The sequence below is a fragment of the Chenopodium quinoa genome, unplaced genomic scaffold (genome assembly GCF_001683475.1).
Source record: "Chenopodium quinoa cultivar QQ74 unplaced genomic scaffold, ASM168347v1, whole genome shotgun sequence".
Lineage (NCBI taxonomy): Eukaryota > Viridiplantae > Streptophyta > Magnoliopsida > Caryophyllales > Amaranthaceae > Chenopodium > Chenopodium quinoa.
In genome coordinates, this window is record NW_018745569.1 from 1,158,614 (window position 1) to 1,184,752 (window position 26,139).

At 36.1% G+C, this 26,139-nt stretch overlaps 2 protein-coding genes across 3 annotated transcripts; both read right to left on the reverse strand.

The window, feature by feature from the left end:
- Nucleotides 1-1,878: 1,878 nt before the first annotated feature.
- Nucleotides 1,879-5,341, reverse strand: LOC110716278. The gene is made up of 2 exons (XM_021894886.1): nt 5,151-5,341; nt 1,879-4,764 (listed from the first exon to the last, which is right to left on the reverse strand). Exon 2 carries the CDS (start codon nt 4,729-4,731, stop codon nt 2,062-2,064), a length of 2,670 nt encoding a protein of 889 aa, XP_021750578.1. The 5' UTR covers nt 4,732-4,764; nt 5,151-5,341; the 3' UTR covers nt 1,879-2,061.
- Nucleotides 5,342-7,135: 1,794 nt separating this feature from the next.
- LOC110716294 (myosin-1-like) lies at nt 7,136-25,530 on the reverse strand. 2 transcript variants are annotated; one of them, XM_021894907.1, is made up of 24 exons: nt 24,929-25,530; nt 24,170-24,677; nt 22,532-22,633; nt 22,305-22,448; nt 22,070-22,220; nt 21,928-21,955; nt 20,865-21,030; nt 20,706-20,769; nt 20,541-20,554; nt 20,376-20,460; nt 19,381-19,481; nt 19,104-19,242; nt 18,568-18,686; nt 16,506-16,658; nt 16,240-16,329; nt 15,810-15,887; nt 15,477-15,635; nt 14,978-15,184; nt 14,389-14,594; nt 14,155-14,290; nt 13,161-13,290; nt 12,812-12,958; nt 8,733-8,800; nt 7,136-8,263 (listed from the first exon to the last, which is right to left on the reverse strand). In XM_021894907.1, the coding sequence occupies exons 2-24, from the start codon at nt 24,527-24,529 to the stop codon at nt 7,598-7,600; spliced, it is 3,513 nt and encodes a 1,170-aa protein (XP_021750599.1). In that variant the 5' UTR covers nt 24,530-24,677; nt 24,929-25,530; the 3' UTR covers nt 7,136-7,597. The 2 variants fall into 2 exon arrangements, with proteins under 2 accessions (XP_021750599.1, XP_021750598.1); XM_021894906.1 differs by having other exon boundaries at nt 24,170-24,680.
- Nucleotides 25,531-26,139: the final 609 nt, after the last annotated feature.

A 26,139-nucleotide genomic window follows, 5' to 3' on the forward strand; every position in this document is an offset into this window, starting at 1 on the left:
CACATATCGAATGCCTCATTTTTCAACTGTTCAAATTCAAATTCTATTACCTCAAATGACATCAATAAACAATTTCCTCCTTAACATCCATATTTTACCACAAAAACGTTGAAAAAGACTAGGTACAATAATCACAATAAGGTGCCACATGGGCCCACATCAGTATATCACCACTTCATCAACACAAGCAGTATGATGCATCATAAGAAAGACTCAGGCTGAAACATTTACGCTTTGTTTATATAGCAAAGATGGAAAGGAAGGAGAGGGTAGGGAAGAGAAAGGGAGGAAAAAGGTGAGCTCCATTTTCCCTCCAAATTTCTCCAAATTTAGAGGGATTATACATATTAAAGAGAGAGGATAAATCCCTCCCTCTCCTTCCCCTTCCTTCCCCCAATCCTTTACCCAAACAAGAGAAATTATCCTCCTCCCTTTCTCTTCTCTTCTCTTATTTTCCTTCCATTTCATTCTATCCAAACAAAGTGTTATACTTAAATCAATAGGGGAGTACTTAAAGGCTACTACATTTTGCTTGGCGATGAACTTATCCACTATGGGACCAAAGACAAATAGAACATTTGTTTGGAATTGTGCTGGTTGATAAATCAGATTGTCGACAGAATTAGCCGCATCTGTATGGTGTCACTAAGCTGAATAAACTTTTGGTAGAGGAATTAATGAATAATGTCATTAAACTATAATATTAGATTTACAAATTGCTGATTATAGATTTATAGGACAAACATAGTATTAAAAATACTAATAAAAAGAACGAAGTCAAATAGGGGATTAAGGATATGATTTGACCACCGAATGTTGTGATTATGGGCTAGAGCAGAAAGAACTATGCCAACAAAATTGAGCAGCAAGTCAGCAGTAATCGCAATCCTGAGATTCCCAACTCACACCAGAAAGGCGGACAGACAAGTTTATCTTTCGACGGCCAATTTTGGAGATGATGTGTGTTTCATAAAATTAGGGGCAGTAAAAATATATATTTTCTAGCATGTTTAGACTTTAGACAATATTATGAAATTTTTATCTGACTGAAATTTTTTGGAGCAATATTTAAATTAATTCTTACAAATTAATAGCAGTAAACCGAGTTTTGTAGACTGATTTCGGAGTACAAATTTTGTATAATACCAAATTAAGAAAAAGAATCGAAACAGCTGCACATTCAATTTCCCAGCAAACTGTTCATTTCCACCATCAAACTAATCAACAAAATAACAATCCAACAAAGCAAGAAAACCCAATACATACACCCATCTATTAAATTGATTTCAACAAAACTCATGAAAATATAAATTATAAAAGTACAAATTACCCGTTTCACTGTTTCAGTCAATAGTTCTACAATGAACATCACAAATTATACAATTAAAATAATAATAAACCCAAAAAAAAGGTGCAAAATTTCAAGTAAAAGGAATGCAATAATACCCAGGGGGGAAAAAACGATTAACGAAAGAAATTGCAAGTGAGAAACTTACCTGGTTCCAATGGAAATCTAGGCATGTACTTTATTTCTTGGATTCATGCACAGCAAATAACCAAAATATATCCAATCAACAAAAATGTTGAATTTTGTACCCACAAAGCTATAATGCAGTTTATCAATTCGCTTGAGTTCAAGAAGTAGAGGTAATTCAGTTCACTTGGCCCATATCCCAATATATCGGTTTTCTTATTACTGCAGCAACAACAATTTTCTTAATCCGGTTAATGCAGTCAAGTTGGTAGACTAAAATAGAACCTTTACATAGTGAAACGGTTTTTTAAATTAATTTTAGGCTGCAACTTCTATGACCCTACTTCAAATAAAACTAATACTAACTTCAACCCAAAAAATTCAACAAGAAAAATGCAGATGCATAATCAGAATACCAGTAATTGAGCAAATTTATTGATGCTACCAAAATTTGTGTTTGCGTATCACATATAAATCTTATGACTACAGTGTACATATTCTACACTACAATTGATTCTTGTGCAGGGAAATGCATAAATCAGCAAAATCAGAAGCAAATCATCTGTAGAATGTCTCAGATCCTGCAATTACTTTGCAGGTCTCAAATGTGGCTGATTTTTTTGAAGTTGCACTTGAAGATTGTGGTATGGCATAAAGTCATTCTGCCAGTGTGAAAACTGTTCTTTTAATAATTTGAACGCACTTGACTCCGCCTCAGAGAACTCCATCTTTTTGGCATCATCATATTTTAGTTCCATTGGGCAAAGTCCAGCAAAGAAATCATTGTCATCCTCAGCAAACTTAGCAACTATTGTATTGAATCTCTCCCCTAAATCAGAAACCGTATGTTCCTCAATTTCATCCAAAAATGCAGATGGCTTATACATGAATACCGGTCTTGGTTCTGACTCATTCCTGTCTTCCTTGAGTGATGCTGCACGGTAATTGTCCGGTTTGTCACCAACAATAAGGGTGCCCAATTCCTTGGTCAAACGCATTACATATTTGCATTGTTGGGTAAATATGTCTTCAGGCGAGAATTCATTTACTTCACCCACGAAAGAATATCCACATCTTGAGATCTCATTCAGAACAACTAATGCCGGAAGAGGAAAAACAGGACCCACAAAATCTTCACTGCGTCGTCCTCTGCCTGACCTCTGATTAGTGAAGTGGGAAGGGTCTCTTAGAAAGAAAGGAGGAGACTGGTTTTGGTCAGGAATGACTGGAAAATCCAGAGAAAACTTTTTATGTTCAACTTCAAGAACTTCACTATACTCTGGAAAAGCAACCTCCAAAATATTCATAGGTAAGGAGGTCCACATTAGTCTACTCACAATTTCATAAAGGCTTGTTGGCATGTCAACATCCCTGAAAACATCAGCAACTGAAAGGAATGACATTGGTGGATCACAGCCAAATGACTTTAATTTCTCACCCATAATTATATGGAAACGTTCATTAGAGAATTTCTTTACGCCTGCGGAAGCTGGAATGTTCTTAAATTTGGTAAACAATAGTTTGGCCAGATTACTATTCAAATGATAATTAAGGTTCTCAAGTTTAATGTAGCGGAACCTCTTGGGATATCTATATATCTCATCACCCATAGAGCATAACAAAGAATCTTTGAGAGGATTCACTTCTCCATGTGTGGTTGCCACAATCCTTGCCATTTTCCAAGAGGCGCAGTATTGCTGAGATTCAAGCTTTCCAGTGGACATCAATCGGAAAAGTGTAAAACCCCCATGCTCTCCGGCCTTCGGTAATAAAGAAGAGAGATGCTTGTTCAGAATGCAAAAGCCAAGAACTGACTCCCTTTTCTGTTGCCATTCAATCCACTCAAGAAGATCATCCTTTGCAAATTCCTCCCTCAAAAGACAACTGCCACAGTGGCAATTCTGACCAGCCAACAAGAGAGGTGATGGAAGCTCCCATGCATAAAAAGAATTCGAGAAATTTGAAATTTTACTAGAGAAAGATTTTGCAGTAGCAGGGTGAGGACGGCCATAACAGAAAAGACTGAAATCATTGTTCCAAAATGATCCTAAGATAACAGCAGAGGCTCCTGCATCTTTATCGTGTGGCATGGATCTCAGATCAGACAGAGACAAAACAGTCATGTAACGAGGCTCATGCACATTGTGAGCCCATCTAAGAACTGGCAATAGCGGTTTGCGAACATCACATAAAAATAGCCATTGCTCAGAAGCCACAGTATAGAAGAAACCATCATTTCCAGCCTTTGAAAACACAACAAACTTATCCTTCGCATGCAGGTCACTCACTCCAAGCATGTCAATCCTCAATAAACAGCTTGTTTGACATTTCCCAAATCTTAAATCAACCACATAAATAGCCTTTGAATTTGCCACGACCAGCATTCTCGGATGCCAGCTAAATTCACAACTGAACCACCCACTACCTGCTGATTCACCAAGTTCATCCCAAGCAACTTTGATTCTTTTCCCTTTAAACCTTGTATCCACACAAGAACCCATATCAAACAAAAACAATGCTCCACTTTCTAACAAGATCACACACTCTCCAGGCAGATGTGGATTCCAACAAGCATAAGCCACCATGCTACTTGTGAATTTCTTACTGCCCATAAAAACCAAAGCAGGCTTCTTGGAGTCTAAACAGTGCCCACTAGTTCGAACACTAAACCAATTAGCAGCATACATATTACAAGCCAATAAGAAACCAACACAAGCAGGACCCCCCACATCAGGAAATGTACAATCACTAAGAGAGCACGCTGTCAATTGAACAATCCGATGATCAAATTTAATTTGGGAAGTCAAAACAGAACCATCTGTACTAAAATCAACAACCAATTTGGAATCTCTTACTGATAAAACAAGATATCCAACACAATCAAGATTGGACCCTGTCGGAAAGAAAACAAAAACCTGATCGTTGGGGCAGTATAGGGGCTCAAGACGGTTATGGGGGATATAGTTGGAGCTTCTACAATGCTCTTCAGAGTTTAAGGAAGCGGAAATAGCAGAGGCAACGGTAGGAAGGACGTCATGGGATGTGGAAACTTGAAGGAATCTGGGTAAAGAGAGGTGTGGAGGAGGAGGGATGAAAGGAGGAGAGAGATCAGGCGACGAGAAGAGAAGGGACAAAGACTCAGGGACGGGATTGAAGAACAGCGGTCCCAATAAAGACGGGTTTTTGGTAAGGAGGAGGGGAGGAGAATGAACCGAAGAAATCGGAAATAACGACTTCCATTCTTCAGAGTATTGCATTTTCTCCTGCTTCCTTATTGCATTCAAACAGTGCTGGTACATCAAAGACATCAAACATTTGTTGTAAATTTGACACCAAAATTAAAATTACATAGAAGTATATCAGTATCAAGTATTGCAAAATTGAAATTACATACGAAGTATATCAATATCAAGTATAAGCAATACACACATTAACAAAAGGTAAAATCAGTTCATTACTTAACCAGTGTATCAAAATTCAAAATCAATAGTTCAATAATTGACTAAATCAAATAAAGTCTAATTTTAGTATACATGTAACCAGTTGAGTGGGAGTAGTAAAAATTCGAATTAATAAAGGCTAATTTAACAACAAATTCGAATTCATATGTATGAACCCTAATTTTGGTATACATGGAATTACTTCCTCAAACTTTACAAAATAAAGTAGTACTTGCCTCAATTGCGTCTGGGCATCAGGTCTGAGCTTCAATGGTGAAATTCCAGTCGCAGTGCTTCAATTGGGGTGGAGGAGAGAAGAAGTAATAACGGAGGGAAAAGGGGAAAAATTAACTGAAAAGGGGGTTTAGTTGGTCACATACTAGGTCAACGCCGGCAATGCTAGTCAACCGTCAGAATCCGGGGTTTTATAAGATGGTTTGTAACAATATTACTCCCCCTATCCCTATTTTTTTGCCCTATTTGACTGTGCGCGGTCTTTAAGACGCGTCTTAAAACGTCTATATCTTTATTTTCATATACATAGAAATTATAAAAACATGATATTAATAAAATATACAATGAGACGAATCTAACAAGACCACTCATGACTATATTATCTTTTATAAATTAACGGTAAATTATGGTCAAAGTTTTCAAAGTTTGACTCAAAAAATGGCAATGGAGCAAAAATAAAGGGACAGAGGGAGTATTTAAGAAGAAAAAACCAATTTTAAAGGGTATTTAGGGAAGTTTAGTATGTTAAAAGGTATAAAGTTGAGGTATGTAGGTAATTATAAATGAAACAAAAAATAGAAATAATCACTTAATTTTGGGACACCTAATTCAAAAAACAAGCACTTAATAAAAGGAAGGAGGGAGGACTTAAATTGCAACTTCTATCAAACTTCGGTGACTTGTTTTAGTATCAACTCATTTTAATAACATAATCAATTAAATTACTGAGATAAGATACTCACATTACTGAAAAACTATGTCAAACTGTGATTAAAACTCATATTAATAAAAATTGTAGAAAATTTAAGAAGAAAAACTAAATTGGTGTCTCATTCTTGGTATTTTAACTAATTGACCCTAAACTTACTAAAGTATATTCTTCTCGTTTATGAGCAATAATATAACCACCTTAAAAGAACCCTAAATTGAATTAAAAGAATATTTGTTGATAATTTTTCCCTCAAAAGCTTCTTCAACGAAGAAAAAGCTCAAAAACCACCACAATGACGAATTCAAGGGAGGTGTTTTCTTTTTTTTCTTTTTTTTTTTGTAAAGAAGAAGGATGCTCAAAAACTTGTGTGAACTAGAAATAAGTCCAACCACATCAGACCTAAGAAAATCAGTCCAATATTTGAGTCGAAATGTATAATTATCAGTATTTGGTCCAATCTAGTCAAAAACTCGGTAGAAATAGGCTTATATTGAATTAGTAAAAGTCTTTAGAATGATTAATTTTCTCTTTTACGAAGTATAATGTTTGAAAATAAACTTTACAATTAGTTTTCTTTTAATCCGTATTTCCATTTCCGTACTACTATTCAAAATTCTCAATACTCCGTAATAATTAAATCGATCCAGTCAATTTTGGAATAGATTTGGACCAATTTTATTGATTTGATCCTAGTGTAATCAACATGATCTCGGGTCTTGTTTTCAAATTTTCGGTCTTCGATTTGGTTATGGAACCTACCCTTTCTATCGTTTTAAAAATCATTCGTTTGCCATTTTAGAATTTTACAATATACAAAATATGTATTAAGCCATTAAAATCTTCATTTGAACAAAGGATGTATATTCAAATGAGGTGGACAATATTCTATTTGATTACATTGTTTCTTAAAGATTAATGTGAATCCATGGTAAATTTTTTATTTTTTTTAAAAAAAACTTGACCTCCAAAAATATAATGGGACAACATAAAGGATTTAAGGATGTTGGGAGTAACACCAACGCCTCTCTTCCTCGCTCCCTCCCTCACCCGCTGAACTAAGAGGGAGAGCCGGGGAGGGGAATGTTGCCAATATAGGCATATAGCTGAGGACACTAGTGAGTACTAAGTAGCTTGCTTTGCTGTTCATACAACAAGGCTTCAGCAAATTTCTTCTTTGTTTTTGCATCTCTCAGTCACACTTACTCTTGGTAATGCTTTTCAATTCTGTGCTTTTCAAACGACAAAAAAAAAAAAAAAAAATAGTTTGACAGAATGTAACATAGTAACAGTGTTTATGATGCAATAGTTCCAAATGACAGGCAGCAGCTAGCAATACTATAAACTTCACTACACCAAACAAATATATACACCAAAAAAAACCTAGTTACATTTTCGCCATAGAAAATAGTCAGCTGAAACATTCAACTCACTGCTACTAATCCGTCTGGCTGAAGACGACAACACAAAAATCGGTGTCATAGCCTTTTGACTGTAGTTCAGGTTCCATACAAAGAAGAATTTTGAAAGAGGAAAAAAAAGCCGAAAATGATACACATATACCTTAAATTCTATGCTTCACTTCTTTTTTCCTTTTTTTTTTTTTTTTTTTTTTTTTGGGAGGGGCAGGATCTATGCTGCACAGTGAACCAACTCAATTTCATAATTACATAGGCTTATATAATTTTTGGCATGACAGCCCTCACAGTTCAGTAATCAATCCTGTAACAAACTAAAATTCTAGCCTAACCGTGTGCTGTTCCTTCTAGTCCACCATTTCTTCTTTAATTTGTCACTCACCCTTTCCTCACTATCAAGCTTATGCAAAATTACTTTGGTTTCCCGCAATCTCGCTCCATAATCCTTCTTCCAGGATTCAAACATCTGTTTAAGCCTTCTCAGTTCTCTGTCAGGATTCAGAGAAGCATCTACCTGACCTGACTTCACCTCCACCAAAAACTTGGCATCATCTCCAAATACTTGTTTTCTCTGCTCAAACTCCTCTGCCAACCGACTAATCACACTCAAACTAGCACTCATAGGCCTAACCCCGTTGCTTTCTTGACTTCTGAAGGTAACATCACCGCCAGTATCACCACTATATTCTCTCTCATCACTTGCATTTACTGATGCATCAGAATGCCTGGCTGAATCATCTACTGCAAGGCTTTTCTTCGCAATAGAAAGGCTAGATTGTAGTGATCTCATCTGTTTCTGCCAAACTTCTTCCATAGACTTCATTTTCAATTCGTACTCAGACCAACGGTTTTCATACTGACGCAACCTCTGATGAAGGATCTCATTCTCTTCTTCTTTTTCTCTAAGGGCTGCCTCAGCTTTTAGAACGCGTCGCTGCAACTCTGCAAGGTAAGAGGCCTTCACCAGAACTTCATCTGATTCATTGCCCTATTTGAGACAATAGACAAATGCATTAATTGGTTTATTTAAAATGAAGAATAATAGTTATTCAAATTTATAAGAAGAATCAAAATATTGGGGCAAAACATACTAGCAAAATTGAAACCCAACAAAACCCTAAATAGACACAAATTTGCTAGAGTTGCTACCCAATATCTTACATAAATAACTAGATTGAAGCAGCTCAAGTTCCTTTTCAAGTTAGGATAATAATGAAATTAGAAGGCTTCAATTTGCATGCCCTGCTGCCCAAAACTAGGCACATACTCAATGCAAAGAAATTTTACTACTGGCTGGCTATTGGCCCATGCAGAAAACAATTCTGTCAAAATGTAAAAAAACTAGAATAAAAATACTTACAAAGGAAAATTGCTTAACAAGGAGATCAAATCAAAACAATCAAATAATCAATCATTTTAATAAACTACAGAAAGTTTCAGAAAGAGTGAGTGATTACCGCTTTGTCACCAAAATTTAGCAAGCCAATATTTCCAGAGCATTTTCTGACTAGCCAGCCACGAATAACTGTAAGAGATTTATGCCAAAGGAGCATAAAGGAAAATTATTATTAGTTAAGAGTTTCGAAGAGCATAAATCAAAAGTAGCAATTGGCCAAAAAGATATATCTCCATTTCCGTACATTTAGAGATGAAAGGATAATCAATGATGATGCAGTAAAGACATTAAAGGTTGAATATAGGAGTATCACATAACACCCATCATAGCGTTTGCATTACTCCCTCCGTTTCGTAATAATCACAACACTTTCTTTTCAAGTCCGTTTCATAATAACTGCCAACCTTCCATATTTAAAAAGGAACCACTACTATATTATTATTTCTCTCTCCTACCAACCTCTTTTTATTATTTCTCTCCAACTAACAAATGAATATATCTCCAATAACTATACATGGAAGTAACTCCGCCAGGCCAGTCCCAAGCCTGGATAAAGGAGGAGGGTTTCGGTAGGCCCAACCAGTGTAAAACTTTGTCACATCCATTGACATGAGCCAAACTGGTATTTTCGTGGGGGCGTTCCCTACTCAGCGACGCGCTGCACTTCCTAAACCCGGGTGTAGTGATAAGTATGCAAGGGTTGCTAGGTCGTCGCCCGGAAGCGACGTGCCACATTGCCCGAGTGTGGTGTCAAATGAGCAAGGGCGTGCCATTGGGGCGTTCCCTACTGAGCAACGCGTTGCACTTCCGAGACCTGGTGCAGTGGTAAGTATGCAAGGGTTGCTAGGTCGTCGCCCGGAAGCGACGCGCCACATTGCCCAAGTGTGGTGTCAAATGATCAAGGGCTTGCAGTTGGGAACAGGAGGGAGCGTGGTACGAGTGAGTGTGTTATGAGGGAGCGTGGGAGAAAGGACTCTAGTTTGCGGATTGGTTCTTGGAATGTGTGGTCTCTTACGGGGAAGTAGTGGTAGAAGTGATGAAGAGAAGACGCGTAAACATCATGTGCCTCCAAGAGACAAGGTGGACAGGAGAAGGAGCTCGAGGCTTGATTTTGGGGTATAAGGTGTGGTACGTTGGACAAGAAACCACAGGACTAGGAATGGTGGAGCTAGGAACGGAGTTGGTGTGATTCTCGATGAGAGGTTGTCGAAAGAGGTAATCGAGGTCTATCGGAAGATTGATAGGTTGATAAGGGTGAAGTTGCTATGTGGCAAGGAGATTGTGAATGTTATTAGTGCTTATGCTCCCCAAGTTGGTTTGGATGCAGAAGATAAACCACAATTTTGGGAGGATTTAGACGAGGTGGTACAGGGTGTCCACCACTCACAGAAATTATATATTGGAGGTGATTTAAATGGGCACGTTGGGGAGAGCCGAGATGGCTATGAGAGTGTCCATGAAGGCTTTGGGTATGGGCAGAGGGACGCAGGTGGTGAAGCTATAATGGATTTTGCCCAATCATATGATTTAATTTTGGCTAATACTTGGTTTAAGAAGCGGGATTTAGACTTGATAACTTTTCAGAGTGGAGCAAATGCAACACAAATAGACTTCCTGCTCACAAGGAGCACGGATAGACAAAGTTGCCTAAACTGCAAGGTAATCCTAGGAGAGAGTGTGGTCACCCAACAATGGCTTTTGGTAATGACTATCTGTTTGAAAGAGAAGGCGAAGGAAAAAGGAAGATAGGAGGAGCCAATGATAAGACGGTAGACTCTAACGAATGCAAAGGCTAAGGTTTTTACAGAAAAGGTAATTAAGGAGGCGGATTGGAATGGAGAGGTGGATCCAAACATGACTTGGTTACGAATGAAGAACTGTTTCCTGAGAGTGGCCAAAGAGGTCTTAGGGGAATCAAGGGGAAGAGCTTGATACTTCGTGGTGGAATGAAGAGGTGAAAGCAATAATTAAGCAAAAAAGAGAATGCTATCTAGCCTTAGGAAAATGTAGAAGTGACGAAACCTTTGCAGCGTATAAAGAGGCTAAGAGTAAGGCAAAGGCAGTTGTTCGCCAAGCAAAAGAAAAGGCTTATCAGGAGGTTTATGAAAAGCTTGACTCCAAGGAGAGAGAAAAGACCATTTATAAGATGGCAAAGAGAAGACAAGAGACAAGGAAGAATATTGGCATGGTGAAGTGTGTCAAATATAAGAACCAAATGGTCCTAGTACAAGAGGAGGACATCAAGGTGGAAGAGGTACTTCGATGAATTGTTTAATGGAAGTAATGGAGTTGTGACAAGAGATACCTCCGTGAGTGATGAAGATATCAACATGGAGTACGTGCGGAGGATTAGAAGAGTAGAGGTGGAGATTGCACTGAAGAAGATGAAGCCTAAGAAGGCGGTTGGCCCCGATGGTGTACCAATAGAGGTGTGGAGGTGTTTGGGTAAGATTGGTATTGATTGGTTAACAGACCTTTTCAACAAGATATGGACGGCTACAAGGATCCCGTAAGATTAGAGGAAGAGCACCTTGGTCCCGGTCTATAAAAACAAAGGAGACGCTCAAGATTGTTGTTCTAACTATCGAGGGATCAAGCTTATGAGCCACACTATGAAGTTGTGGGAAAGGGTGATTGAACATAGGTTGAGGGCATGCACAAGCATTTCGGATAACCAATTTGGTTTTAAGCCTGGGAGATCTACTATGAAAACAATCCATTTGATAAGACAAATGATGAAGTTTTATAGGGTAAAGAAGAAGGATCTTCATATGGTCTTTATTGATTTAGAGAAGGCATACGACAAGGTGCCAAGAGAGATACTTTAGTGGGCAATGTTGAAGAAAGGTATCCCACGAAGGTACGTGGACCTGGTTAAGGTTATGTATCGGGATGTGTCAACAAATGTGAGGACATGTGGAGGGTTGACAAAAGATTTCCCTATTACAATCGGATTGCATCAAGGGTCTGCATTAAGCCCTTTTCTTTTTACAACGGTTCTAGATGAAGTAAATAGACCAATTCAAGATGAGGTTCCATGGTTTATGTTGTTCGCAGATGATATCGTTTTGGTGGATGAAAATAAGAATGGGGTTAACGCTAAGTTGGAGCAATGGAGGCAAAGGTTGGAATCTAGAGGGTTTAAGCTAAGTCCGAGTAAGACTGAATATTTGGTATGTCGTTTTGGTACTTAGAGGGGGACAAGCAATGAAGTGGTGAGTTTGGATGGAAAAGATTTGACCATGACTGAATGCTTTAAGTATCTTGGGTCAATCATCCAAAAGAATGGTGACATTGATCAAGACGTAGCTCACAGGATTAAGTCGGAGTGGCTTAAATGGAGAGCGGCCACAGGAGTGTTATGTGACCGAAGCATTCCCTTACAGTTAAAGGGAAAATTCTACAGGACTGCCATAAGACCAGTGTTGCTCTATGGTACAGAATGTTGGGCTTCTAAGAAGGAGCACATTAAAAAAATGAAGGTTACGGAAATGCGCATGTTAAGGTGGATGTGTGGGAACACTCTAAGAGATAGAATCAGAAATGAGGTTATTCGCAAGAAAGTAGGTGTGGCAGACATTGCAGATAAACTAAGGGAAAATCGTCTGCGTTGATTTGGGCATGTAAGACGGAGACCCGAAGGTGCACCGGTGTGAAGAGTGGAAGAGTGGGACCATGGAGGGGTTAAACGAGGGAGAGGGAGACCGAAAATGACTTGGTTGGAAGGAGTTAGAAAGGATATGAAATGTATGGATTTGCATGAGGATGAAGCATTGGATCTGGAGGAGGAAGATTTATGTCGATGACTACACGGAATAATCAAATTTGGTTCATGTTAGCCGACCCCACTTATGGGATTAAGGCTTCGATTGATTGATTGAACTATACATGGAAGTATATTATAAAATTCCCCCTATGGTCCCTACCCTATAATTTTCCTTAAACTTTGTGCAATGCCTAGTGTTGCGATTGCGATTATTATGGAATGGAGGGAGTACCTTTTTCTTACCATCTGAATTTCCCCTAGCCACCACTCAGTATAAGGGGAAAAGAAGAGGCAAATTACCTACACTACATGGTCCACTTAAACTATATATTAAAAAAGGCAATCCAATCAGAACCAAAAAGAACTGAATTTACCTGATTGTATCACTATCGATGCATCAGTTGCTTCCAAGAATTGTTTTCTCGTAATCTGACCCTTTATTTGTTTCTGTATAGTTATGGCAGCTCTCTGTCTCCTAAGTAAGACTGCAAATTCCTTCCTGGTTTTCTCACCGCGAATGACTGCCAAACCAATTTAAATAATTCATTCATCAAATCCTGATGTGTTAAACAATTCAAAGCATGGTCTTAATACTCATATTGTCTCATTCTCATCGGCTTTCAAATAGACTCATAAACATAAAATGTGAACAGTGATAACAGAACATCTCTATTTTCATGCTAATACAGATAGTTGACAAATAAGTCCGAGGAGAAATATTACATGACTGAAGTGTGCAAATTCCTCTTTCAGTTTCTTTCACAAGGCACCGAGCCTTGTACCCTCTGAAACAGCTTTGAACACGTAAAATGCCATGAAGCGTCCGATTTCTTGTGTCCTCAAGCACTCCAATCTGAGCATTAAATATACTTCTGTTAATATGGTTAACAATCACAAACAGGTTAAAAAATTATGAAGATAAACAATCCTCATATTTCCCGATTCTTGTTCAGGAGGTTTAAGATATGTTAGGGGGAAAAAACCGTCTATCCAAAGGCCTTCCCTTTCCAAACTGCAAGAGAAATACAGTAAGCAGAATTCTCTACAACCTTGGACTTTCATTGTTTCTCATTATACCACTACCGAAAACAAGCCTTACTTTTTGTAAATGGTAATTTGTGACTTCTTTTTTCTTATTGGTATGTTTAGTATAGCATTAATAATTAATATATTGACCATATATCCTCACGTAACTACATGAGGATAAAGAAAACCGTGAGGACTGAGGTCAGGGTCCTCCTTACCATTTAAAGATAAAATATAAAAAACTACATGAGTAGTCTTTCTATCAAGTGACTGAAAAAGAAACTACTTTTTTTTTTTTTTTTATCACGTAAGATAATCCTTTCTTTATTTAAGTAATACAGGGTACTATAATTACTATTAGAAGGCAAACCGTGTATTTTAACAGAACATAGCCTTATATAAACCTAATACACCCACCATCCACTAATACTTGCTCATGTTTAAGGGGGGAAATAATGTATACATCATTAATTACAATGCCTCACAATTCACAACCACCCAATCACCATTTAGACTTTTAAGATCAGAATGTCCATCTATATAACTATTATTACTATTAAAAACTTGACAAATATTAAAAAGCATCTAGACAAGAAAATTGTCACTAATAATATTGGATGGAAGCAGTAACAATGACTCAGATTAATTTAATTAAAAAACGAACAAAGGGAAAACAAAAGGGTAATCTTGCCTGTCCTGTTCGGAAGAATAGTTTTGTGTAACCAACTTGATACAAATCAGGTAGGATATTGAACTGATGAAGAATTGCAACTGAAACACTCAACGGATCTTGAGATGCAACACTCTCCAGAAGAAGAAAGCCATACCTAAATCAACAACAAAATGAAAGTTAACTATAATTTGAGAGCTGTAAATGGACAAAATATTGGGAGCTATAAAATTATTACACACGAGAGATCTACACCTTCTGGCAAACTTCTGGTGTGTCATTCGGGTAGGAAAGCCCGACCTTGAAATTCTAACTACTTCAAGGACACCACAACATCTTAGTTGTTGTAGTACAAGTCCTTGTTCGTATATTCCAGGAGACTGCAAGTTGTTTGGTTTAATGCATCTGATAAAATGGGGCGTTGTGCTTTCCAGACGTTGCATTAGCTGGAATAGTTGACCCTAAGTACACCATACATGCAGTTAGAATAGTTGAGCAGCGAAATATAAGCTTATACTAGCAGTTTTTTTGTTCCCTCTACCCCCAAAATAAAAAGAACAGGTCATTACTAAGAAACAGGCATCTCACTCTTTTTGTCATCATTGCAAATTCTTAGATGTAAGAAATGAGCATAGTTTGAAATGATACTACAAAAGAACTTCAACTAAACTTATACACAACCTGCGAAGTTAAAACAGCCTTCTGCCCTTCATGGTCAATTAAAGATCAAGGGGCAAGTTACTCAGACCTTGAGTTATATAAGTTTAGTTTGATACTGCAATCAGAGTAACCAACCTCCCCACCAATGCTACATTAATTCATAGCAAAGAGACAGGATATGTACCTTAAATTTTGCTGCGACACTCAATTTTTGCGAATCAGCTCCCCCTGATTTGAATAAAGGACCGACAACAGGCTTTTCTGACTGTACAAGCATGCTTGATGCAAACTTTTGTGGGAGGGAAGTCTTACAAGAAGACAGAAGTTGAACAGAGTCCAAGTGCATCAAATCTCTGTTCTTCTCCAAAAATCCTGTTGTATCATATGAAACCTGCAAAGTGAAGTAACATCACACCAATGATATATATCAGCAGATAGTCATAAGTAACAACCTAAGATGCATCCCATCTATTCTTCTGGAAATTAAGATATATAGTCCTCCCTTCCATAACATTGAAGAGAGAAATGAGTGATTTTATCACAAATTTGCTTAAGTAAATCATGAATAACAAGAGTATGATTATGACAAAAGGAACAACTTGCTAACATTCAGCATTTTCAAAATACAATCACAATTGATTGAATACAGCAAACGAAACTAAAAGAATTTAACTGCTCATTACCTCTCCTGCATAATGAGACACAGTAAAAGCTTTCTCACGCTCTCCTTTGAAACATGAGTTGGACTTCAAATGCTGCTTAAGCTTATTAGCAAAACTAAGGTCTGTGCCATTCGGAAAGGTGGACTCCTCATCAAGTAGAGACAGCAGCCCAAGAGGTTTCTGCAAAAAAGACGGGTCATGCTCCAGTAGAATTTACATGAAATACAAAGTACATTATTTGGTTTTTTGCATAACAAACGGGATATTCAACAGAATGTGTCGTCGCAGTCAAAATTTAATATTAACAGTCCTTTAAGTGTTTCAGCTTCAAATGAACAGAAATATAGATATTACCTTTTCAAACAGATTAAGACAAGCTTGGTTGTCTTCAAATTCAACTTTTGTCCAATCAATTCCATCTTGAATATATTCCTGGATTAAAATCAATAAATAGTCAGGTATAGTAATATTATTGGTATGTATGGATATATGACATATGCCAAATTTCATTCTCAGAAATCAGATAATTCACTAGTATCATTATCATTACTAACAACTACAGGTTGATTAATGTACAACGATAACGAAGCAAGCCATAATCAACCACCCCATCACACTTTATTCAGAAAATCATCATCCCCTTCAGGGCTTCAATCACATATGGGCATGGTTTAGTGGCATGCAAACTTCGGCAGAAAGGAAGTAATGCCTGACCTTAAATTTTATAGAGATACATTTACCTAATAAGGAGTTTGGTATATCCAAACTTTCCTTACAAACTAACCTCCTGCTCTAATTTGAACAGATGACGATTGAAGTGCTGCTGCAGTCTCTCATTTGCATAATTGATGCAGAACTGCTCAAAGCTATTTCTCTGAATCAAAATATATAATAAGTATGTTGAAGTTAGTTAAAGAAATGAAATAGAAAGTTAAGTGAGAACAACAGAAGCCCAGGGGGAAAGAAAACATAGATAGGAAGGTTAAGCAAAAACAACAAAAAATCGGTAATAATATTTTATTTTTTTTTTTTTAAAAAAAAAAAACGTACTTCAAATGATTCAAAACCATATATGTCGAGAATGCTGATGGATTTTCCAGTACGCCTTTTTCCAACACCAAGAGACTTGTTGATTTGTTCTACGAGCCAATCAAACAAGCAGGAATAGATAGATTTCGCCAATGCATCACGAGTATCAATTGCCTGAAAAAGAAAGTACAGATCAATCCAAAAATCCAAACTCATTTTACATGCTCTAACAATGTCATTTAGAATATATTAAAATTTAAAATGCAAAAAGACACAACTCATTGAATGCCCAGCAGGAACTTAAGATCAGATAAGGGTCAGGCAAAACATGACAAGAAGCACAATCCCTCATCTAATCTGTTAGACTGAAAACTATTCACCTAATGTTCAAATCTGTTTGATCTCATGCTTAATTCATCACATATAGTCCTTTATGCTTGGCTCTTTTGGTATCTATAGTTTAACCAAACAGCTAGTCTCATGTATTCAGGTCCGAAACTCCAAATCCAATGGAGACAACTAGTTGGTACCAAACTTCCTATCTTTAGGCAGATACAAGCAGAGATGCAACAGATGTAAACCTGTAAAGTTACATAATCTGTTCAACATTAAATTGCAAAGATTTGGATATAGTTCTGAAAGATATTAATATGTTATAAACATCAAAATTGATCAGCCAAAAATTCACTAATAAGATTCATAAAAATGTTATCCTATATCCAATCAGATTAATATAAATCCCTCCAATCCATGTCATTTTATACTCTTACAATGATGTCTCAATTTCCAAAATTTGAGAACTGATTTTACTTCATCTACTCGTTAGTATGGATATCAATTACGACAATTAGTGAAGCCACTGTACGATCAAGCTTTCAAACTAAAGTGGCATGATCTTACACTATCAAAGTGAAGTAATTGGTGGTAAAATAATGTCAAGTTTCTCTTGTTAAAATGTTGAATGAAATCTCATTTCTTAATACGCATTATATTATGGTGTGAAAGAACTACTTCTCGAATAGACTCATTATAATGAGCCTTGCATCTCAAGCATCAAAACCATCTGTGTTTTTAAAATAATAACAATATACATTTTCCATTATGTCAAGTCAGTAGTCAGTAACGATAATGCAGGACCAAGGCTTTTTACACCTGATATCCTCATCACAACATAGGCAAGAACTTCATAAAACGAGACAGGGTGATGATATGGTAAGCATGTAATTGGCAGTTAGCTTTGTGTAATGAGTTGGGCACTTGGGATCGACCTTATGTGGACAAAGATTGTTCTTATGACATGAAAAGGAAGGAGTAAGCAATGCGGAGGATGGTTCTGTGGCTTGGGCCGTTAACAGAAAAGAAAGAGATCCTAGTTTCTCAGAGAGCAAAGCCTAATTGTGTCAAGAGTCAAGTTTTTTCAATTTTCAAACTGTTGTATAGCTGAAGTCAATTGTTATATTACAAGCAGCAGTTGAGTTGAGGGCATTAACTCTAGCTCTCCTTTTTATCTTGGATAATACCCTCTCTATCATTTATCATAAAAAAAATAAAAAATTAAAAAAAATTAAAATTAAAATAAAAAAAAAGTTGATATGGTACAGTATGTGCTCGATCAGCTTCTTTGTAAATATAGCTTACTGCTCCCGCTAATGTACTTTTTTTAGGCCAATACTTTGACAATCCAATTTAGTATAACAACAGCATGCAAGACAGACCATAAATGGAGCCAAATGTGAGATAAAAGATGGAGTAAGAATGAGAACCAATATAAAGAGCCAAAGTGTCTGGATTCAGAAAGTTCACTTAAATTGATTTTTACCTTAATTACAGGAAAGGAATACATTAATAATTAGAGACATGTGTATAAAAATACTTTATCTTCTTTTGTTTCGGACTATGACTCACTAGATATATCGTAACTCAGTAAACAATATGCACAACGCACTTCTAATTTCTTGTGAAGTAATAGAGATCCCTTGCATTTTGGAATTTGGATCATATTGTGCGGCCTTGCCTTAGCAAGAGCCTAAGATACCATGGGGTTGTGTTGATGTCAATGTTCTAAAGAAAGAAAATCATTTACCTGAGATAGCTTCAGCTTCTGAACAATTATGTCATTTCTAACTTTCATTTTTCTTGTAGACAAAGCAAGCTGTAACTCCTTAACTTCACAACCAATCAATTTTGCCACAGTAAGCAGAGCTGGAAAAGGAAGAATAACAAAAGTGGAGTTAAAATCACAATCAAAACAAAAATTCTTACAAGCACATTACATAAACAATAATTTTAGGTGGTGGATAAGAAAATAGGTTTTTTTCCCCCCTGTTCGTAAGGGTGTAAAACAGGTTCTTTATGGGCCAGAAAAGACCCACTCTCTGCATAGTTGTTTTAATTTGTTTTCTTAAATAATTTTCCTTTCAAAATTGATTTCTTGAATGGTGTTACTTGTACAAAAGTGGTAAGATTATCAATGTATTACCATAATGCGCGGAAAAATTGTATGAATCAAATGCACAGATTATCAAATTCTGGTTCATGTTCTTTCTGGGTTTAAACTTTAAAGATATCTGAAAAAGAAGAGTTTCACAAGCTATGATTGACATTCCAGGACAAGCTTACCCTCATCGGCCACAGGTTCTACATGATTTTCATTGTCAATGATCGTAAAAGAGACATTTCCTAGCCACAAGACCGCAGCAAGCATTGCGAATGCACTCTCTTGGTCATCCTTTGTGACATGAACTACATCCAAAGCTTCCTGAAAATGATGCACATAAATAACAAGAGCAAAGTCCAGGGGCCTATCAACATATTTCAAAACATCCAAAAAGGATCAAAATCACTTTTACAATTAAAAATTTTGAAAATCATTTTTGAACAAGGAGAAAAAGACTACCGTAACAATACGAAATTGTTCAGCATCATCCACACCCGTAATGGTGTAACTGCTCTGCATCAGGTATTTGTAATCCTCAACACTCTTCAAATTTAATTTTTCTGTGTGTCAGGAAGAAAAGGATATTGAATATATGAGATTTACAACAAATTGATCATAGGAACAGTACATCATGACATTGCAAGCAAAACAGCAAAATGGTCACAGGTAATGACTTTTTTCAGAAAACAGTGATAACTCAGAGGATCTTCATGCAACCAGACCAAAATGAAATTGGCCGTTCAGAATTTGGAAATTTTGTGTACACGCTGAGGGACTTAAACTTTGGGAAGTCCAATAATACAGCTGAGGGCTCAAAGTGAAGGATGCATACTGTCAAACTTATAATAGCTGATTGAAGCTCATCATATTTAAATAATTCACGGAAGTACAAGTAACTGCAAAATTCTATTTCACTCAACTAATTTCAAGATTTGAAAAATCAAACAAAAGAGTAAAATAGATATGAATCATATGATAGCAAATCACATACATTGACACCTATGATATGAGTCCAAGATCCTAGAATGGATTATTCATAAATGCACGAGGTGACAGGCTTGATCTGAATTATTTTTTATTTATTTTTTTTGGTTATTGTTGTAATGAGACACTAAATACATTAGGAAAACAAGAGTAAAGTTGACATTATAGAGGAGAAATTTGGCAGACAGTGCCCTACTATTAAGGCTTTGACTATTGATCATGGTAGGCCTTACCTCACCAAATCATAAATAACATATTCAGTTCTTTTCATCTGAAACTACTAATCTGAACTGGAACTTGTCTACCCAATTAAACATGTTCCTATATTGTATGCAAAACCGGAACACTTCACACAGAAATGTAGAGAAAGTAAAGATCTGTAAAGACTGTTAACAAATAACACCTACAGTAAAAAGATCAATACAAGGGAAAACACAAAAAAGATGGAAAAAGCATAAGGGCAAACATACCTCTAAGTGCAGCTGGAGCTCCAGCACAAAGTTGATAAAATATATGGTACGAACGTTCACCTTTAGCACATTGCACCACTCTGGACTGTTCATAAATGAGGTCACATCAGAAACTAGGATTTTTAAGCAAATTAAGGCAAAGAAATCAGCAGAAGATGAGCGAACCTTTTCAAGTAGGACTGCATCCACAAAACAAATTATGTGATGAGAACAAAGGACAAAAGGTTAGTAATAGTTGAGTATGAATGTATCAATTTCAAATATCATTGAGAGTAAACAAACAAACAACCAGATAAAAAGGCAAATTCACAGAGCTATCATCAAACTTACAAGTTTGGATCTTTGCCCCAGAAATTTTCCCAGTCTCGCTGAAGAGGATCTCAATCAATTTTCCCTGATCCAAGTTAAATGATGTAAATATTGCATGCTCTCAATAGTATACCTGCCCATTATAAATTTTGAATCCTCAAAATTAAAGACATTACTTACAAATCGACTTGAGTTGTCATTTCGTAAAGTCTTAGCATTGCCAAAAGCTTCTAAAATGGGATTTGTTTTTAATATTTCGTACTCTATTCCACTACCACCTCCTAATGCAGCTAAATACTGCATAGCTATCTTTGCTGTTTCCGTTTTTCCTGCTCCACTCTCACCACTGCATAAATATGTAATGAGTTTCAGTAGCAATAAGTTGAGTGCTCTCATCACAACATTTTGTCCATCTTCATTTAAATTCTAAACTTGTCCTTGTTATCTTTTCACTGCAAAAGGATACAACTCTGTTGCTCCACTCAAAAAGCAGACAAATAAAAAATTTACAAGGTGCTTGCCAGTGATTTTGTGAAAAGGAAGTACATAGTCAAATAACTTCAAGCATACTACTCCCTTCGTTCCACCATACATTTCATAGTTGACTTCAAACAAGTTTTAAGAATTACTAAAATTGATAAGTTGATTTTAAAGCAAATAGTAGGATAAATGGTGAGAATTGTAAAAAATGACAAGGTTAACAAAGAAAGAGGGTATATTGGAAATTATGGATTACTAAAATTGATAAGTGAATTACTAGCTATGATAACTGGGCCTAAACAAAGAAATTATGCTGATCATCTTGCCAAATAATTCAGGACCAATGATGTTGACCAATTGAAAATGCTGGAAAAACTGCACATCGCACATGAATTACATGAAACAGAAACTAAAATTGCGGATGAAAACAAATTAATTGACCTGGTGTAGAGTAGTATGTAAGATCGTAATAATATGAGCAAAAAGATTAAGAAATACAAATGTGCAATAGAAGAAGGTCAAACAGAAAAGCAGAAACAACTATGAACTGGAAAATCAAATCAATGCTTTAGCCCCCCATAAAACCATTTATTGACCTGCTTGCCAACATATAGAAACCTTCAGAAGCTCAAATCACAAGACCTCAACAGTACACAAACATCATTAATAAAAGAGGGAGAAGAAATAATTGATTAGGTGATGCAAAAACTAATCTTGATACATACGAATTCCAAGAACACACAAGTTTGAAGATTACACCCACCTTATGATAATAGACTGATTCACTTCATCTGTCAACCAAAAAGAACAGAATATTAGAGATACATAATATGAGAGTAATTTTTTTATTAAATGTACTCATCTTACGCACTAGATAAAGGATGTAAAAGGAAAAAGGCAATCACCTCGTTTCATTTCCCGAAGGGCTGTGTCTGCAATTGCATACACATGCGGATTCTGAATGGATTTACGCTGATATGCTTCAATATATTCATTTCCATATAGTTGAACTTTCTTGAAAGGATTGATGGCAACTAACACAGGGCCTGCTTTAGTCTAACATACAATGAAATAAAAGTTGTGAGGAAAAAGAAAACAAATACATATGCTTTGCCAACAGTTAACAAGAAAAGGACTCACATAAATCATATCTCTATCATATCTGTATTGAAGATTGTACAGAACTGTTGGTTCACTCAGATAACTTAGTTGCATTAGATCATCCACGCCATCAAGGATATCAGGGTTTGCTGGTAATAAGCAATCATTTTGCACCTTTAAAACCTAATGATGGAGGCCAGGAAGAAGATTAATCAACATGGAAAAAGTAATTTTCAAAGAAACTCCATTCTCAGATCATCAATTACCTTTCCTTCTGGTAGAGAAATGATACTTTCTGTTACCGAAGCAGATATGATCTTTCCAAGCTCCCAGTTCCCATCAGAGAGTTGGTACCAAGCCTGAACATTCTGAAAGAGCAAAGTTCAACAATGAGTACAAAGAAACCTTATCATATGGATTCCACCAACAAAAACCTGTGATATCATTAGATGATGACTAGACATAAGCACATAACATAACAATCACAACAACAAAGACTATTGTTCGTGAATATTATACAACAGCTATATGTCTCATAACTTGGTTCATGACAAACGGAAAATTCTCTAAAAACTATTGTAACAAAATAAAGACTCAATATTCATTCCTCAAATAATAAAAGTAATTATATAGGAACTAAGTAAAATTCTAAATTGTACGGCACAAAAGATAAGTATCTGATAGACTCCAAAGTAGATTAAGTGAGACATCAGTAAGGAATCGAATAGTTAATGGAACCAGCACACTACCAAGTGTGAGGAAAGAAATGTAATCCAAAGAAAACTTTTACCTCGAAGGTATTGCCCAGACTACATGGTGGCTTGACATTTAGGGTACATTCTTATTAAGCCAGACTAGCCCTGAAACCCTTTTTACAAGGTGAACAGAACACACCCCTATTATTATCAGAGATGTGGCTACGTTAACAATGTACCAGAAATTCAGAACAGCAATGAGTTAGGCTATGTTCAATTCATCTCATCAGATGTTATCTAAATTTATCTAATATGATCTAAATGGATGTGGTCTGATCTGATTTCCTAATATGAATAAACATTACCTTATTTGTACACAAATCCTTGAGGAAAAAAAAATATTATCAAATGAAAGGTCAATGAAAGATATTAAGCGACAAGGTAATAAATGAAGTTCAGGTTTATCTTATACTGAACCCACATAACTAGTAAAAAGGGTATTCATAAACTGGATGCATGATACAGCAATCTAGGCTCAGATGATACAAACCAAAAAGAGAAGCAACAAGATTAATTATTTCTACAATTTTCTTTTTTTTTTTTTTTTTTTTTTTTTGAAGAAGAAGAATTTTACCTTTTCATGTTACAATTTTCTTTCCTCCCGCATTTAATTCACAATTGTTCTTCATATGTCAAGTTTTACTACAAATAATAATCCTTAGGAAGAGGCAATCAGGGGTAACATTCAATATAACAAGCCAAGTGAAAAGCAAATTCAAACAAACCAGAAGTTTCCTTTGTAGTTTGTACAGTATTAAAAGTTAAGCTGATGATGTAATTTGAACTATTTATGTGACAATTACATATGGACAAAGGGAGTACAACAAAGTGGCTTCTCCATTTTAAGCCTAGAAAGCAATGATACTATTGACATAAGTGGCACCAATAGCAGGTTTGCAACAATGAGATGACTTATAAGCATCCTGATCGTAAGTTGGGAATGCTACCACAGATTACAAACTTACAAAGAACAAGCAATGCATTTATTATCTCAAAGAAATGAAATTAAAGATTGGAAAACATGAATCCAAAGCTAAGCTTCACATTATCAGTAATCACTACAGTTGATCAAGGAAACTTAAAAAAAAAAAAAACAATTACTATACATGACTCATTAAAAGACATGCTATCAAAGAGCAGGCAATATACCTTCTTCTTTGCATAAGAAGCAGTGTCATTCCATTTTGAGTCAGCAATAGACGGGACCGAAGGCAAAGGCGAAGAACCGATTTCAGAATCTTCATCCAACACAGGCACAGCCCTCTCCCCATAAGGTGAATCATCATTAACCTGCTCCCCTTGGCCAGCAACATATTCAACCCCCTCTAAGTTATTATAGTCAGAATCACCCCCATTTGATTGCCCCTCCTTCTCAGATGACTCCATCAACCTAATTCCGGCGGGCAACGATTTAATAGAGTTAAAAGAAGGTGGTACCCGGCCCTTGGGCGCCTTCTTACCCGACGAATTCCTCGATCCTGAGGATGAATGAGTCCCAGCAGGTGCCATATTATGCTAAAAGATCAATAATTCCTCAAAAAAGAGCTTGCTTTCTTTCAACAAAGGGACTTCAATTATCAAACTTTATCAGAAAGGACCCACTTCGATCACTTATCTGGTGAGCACAATAGGGGACCTTCTTCAACCTTTCAGTAGTCTCCTTTAATCAAACCCCACAATTTGTACACAAAATTAATATGCAGAAAATTCAATTTCATATAGTTTAACCTCAATTTGACCCACTCTTATACTATATATTATACAACTACCTGTCCCACCAACATAAGATGCAAACACAAGCAATGAGGCATAAATTATACTCCACTATTCCCAAATACCCAGAAAAATTCTTGCAATTCCCAATAAAATTGGATAAACAATTGAATCAAAAAATGATTGCAGACTTACAAATTTGGAGTCTCAAATATTGCCTTGATCAAATACCCACCAAAAAATCAACCTCTGTTTGGACCAAATTAGAACTAAATCTTTTGAAACAGATCTCAGAATTCACAATCTGACAGTTAACAAATAGAACCTGGGTTTCACCAGCAAAAATTACAGCAATTTGCTTCAAAAATTACCCACAAAATCAGGATAATTCTTATACCCAGAAGCAAAAATCCAGCAAAAAGCAAAGAACAGTGAAAAAACTGAGTAGATTGTTGAAAATGTAACTAGGGAAATTATATAAAACTAGAAAGAATGAGTAGAAAATGAGGGAAGAGTAGAGTTGAGGAAATCCAAGGCGTGTAGGATTTAGCAGCTTATTTTGCAATGGTTTCTCTTTCTCTCTCCTCTTTCTACTAGTGTTGAATTCAGAGGAATTGTAAATTGGGGAAGTTGATTTGAAAATATTAAAAAGAAAGACACAAAATTTTTTTAACTTGTGTTTTTTATTCCTGGTTTACGTTTCAAATCTGGTGATTCTGAGATGCGTGTAATCATGCCGGCACCTAAATCAAAAATTCAAATTTCTTCTGTAGGAAAGTGGAGGTTATATTTTTGGTAGATTACCCTTTTGTTTCTTTTCTGAAATAAATAAAGCATTAATACAGTATTTAATTGATTCGGGTCTCGAGTAATTAAGTCTCGAGTCTCGACTTAAAATTTTGAAATAAATAAGTAATTAAGTCTCGAGTCTCGACTTAAAATTTTGAATAAATTTTGAATTTGTTACTCAAGGTGTAATACTAATGTACTTCGTAATAAAGGTTGTTCTATTTGACGTGAAAATTTTTTTTTACATTGTTATACAGTAGCAATAATATTATTGGTTGTTAGTGCAGAGTATTTAAAATGTTTGTTGGGCTCATAATTCATTGGCTTGAATTTGCCTTCAACAAAGCTCAAATTCGAAAGTTATCTTTTGAGTTGAGTTTGAAGGGAATGATGCGGTTTGAGTCGAATTTAAGCATAAGCTTGAGCTTAGTGAAGTAAAATTAAACTAAGTTGAGCATGTTGGTGTTTGACTTAACTTAAGTCCAAACCCTACAAATGGGTACCCTTGTTCCTTAAAAAAATTGTTAGACAATATCTTAATTTTTATGTCCTTGTAAATGGCAATCATGAGTTAATAAAGAAATTCTATATACAGTCCTTAAAAAAAAATCTATATA

Coding starts and splice junctions, on each gene's coding strand:
- LOC110716278 (XM_021894886.1), bottom strand. CDS start 4,731: ATGCAATACTCTGAAGAATGGAAGTCGTTATTTCCGATTTCTTCGGTT.
- LOC110716294 (XM_021894907.1), bottom strand. CDS start 24,529: ATGGCACCTGCTGGGACTCATTCATCCTCAGGATCGAGGAATTCGTCG. Junction 22,634..24,169: donor CTTCTTATGCAAAGAAGAAG/GTATATTGCCTG, acceptor TTGCTCTTTCAG/AATGTTCAGGCTTGGTACCA. Junction 8,801..12,811: donor ATCGATAGTGATACAATCAG/GTAAATTCAGTT, acceptor AATCTCTTACAG/TTATTCGTGGCTGGCTAGTC.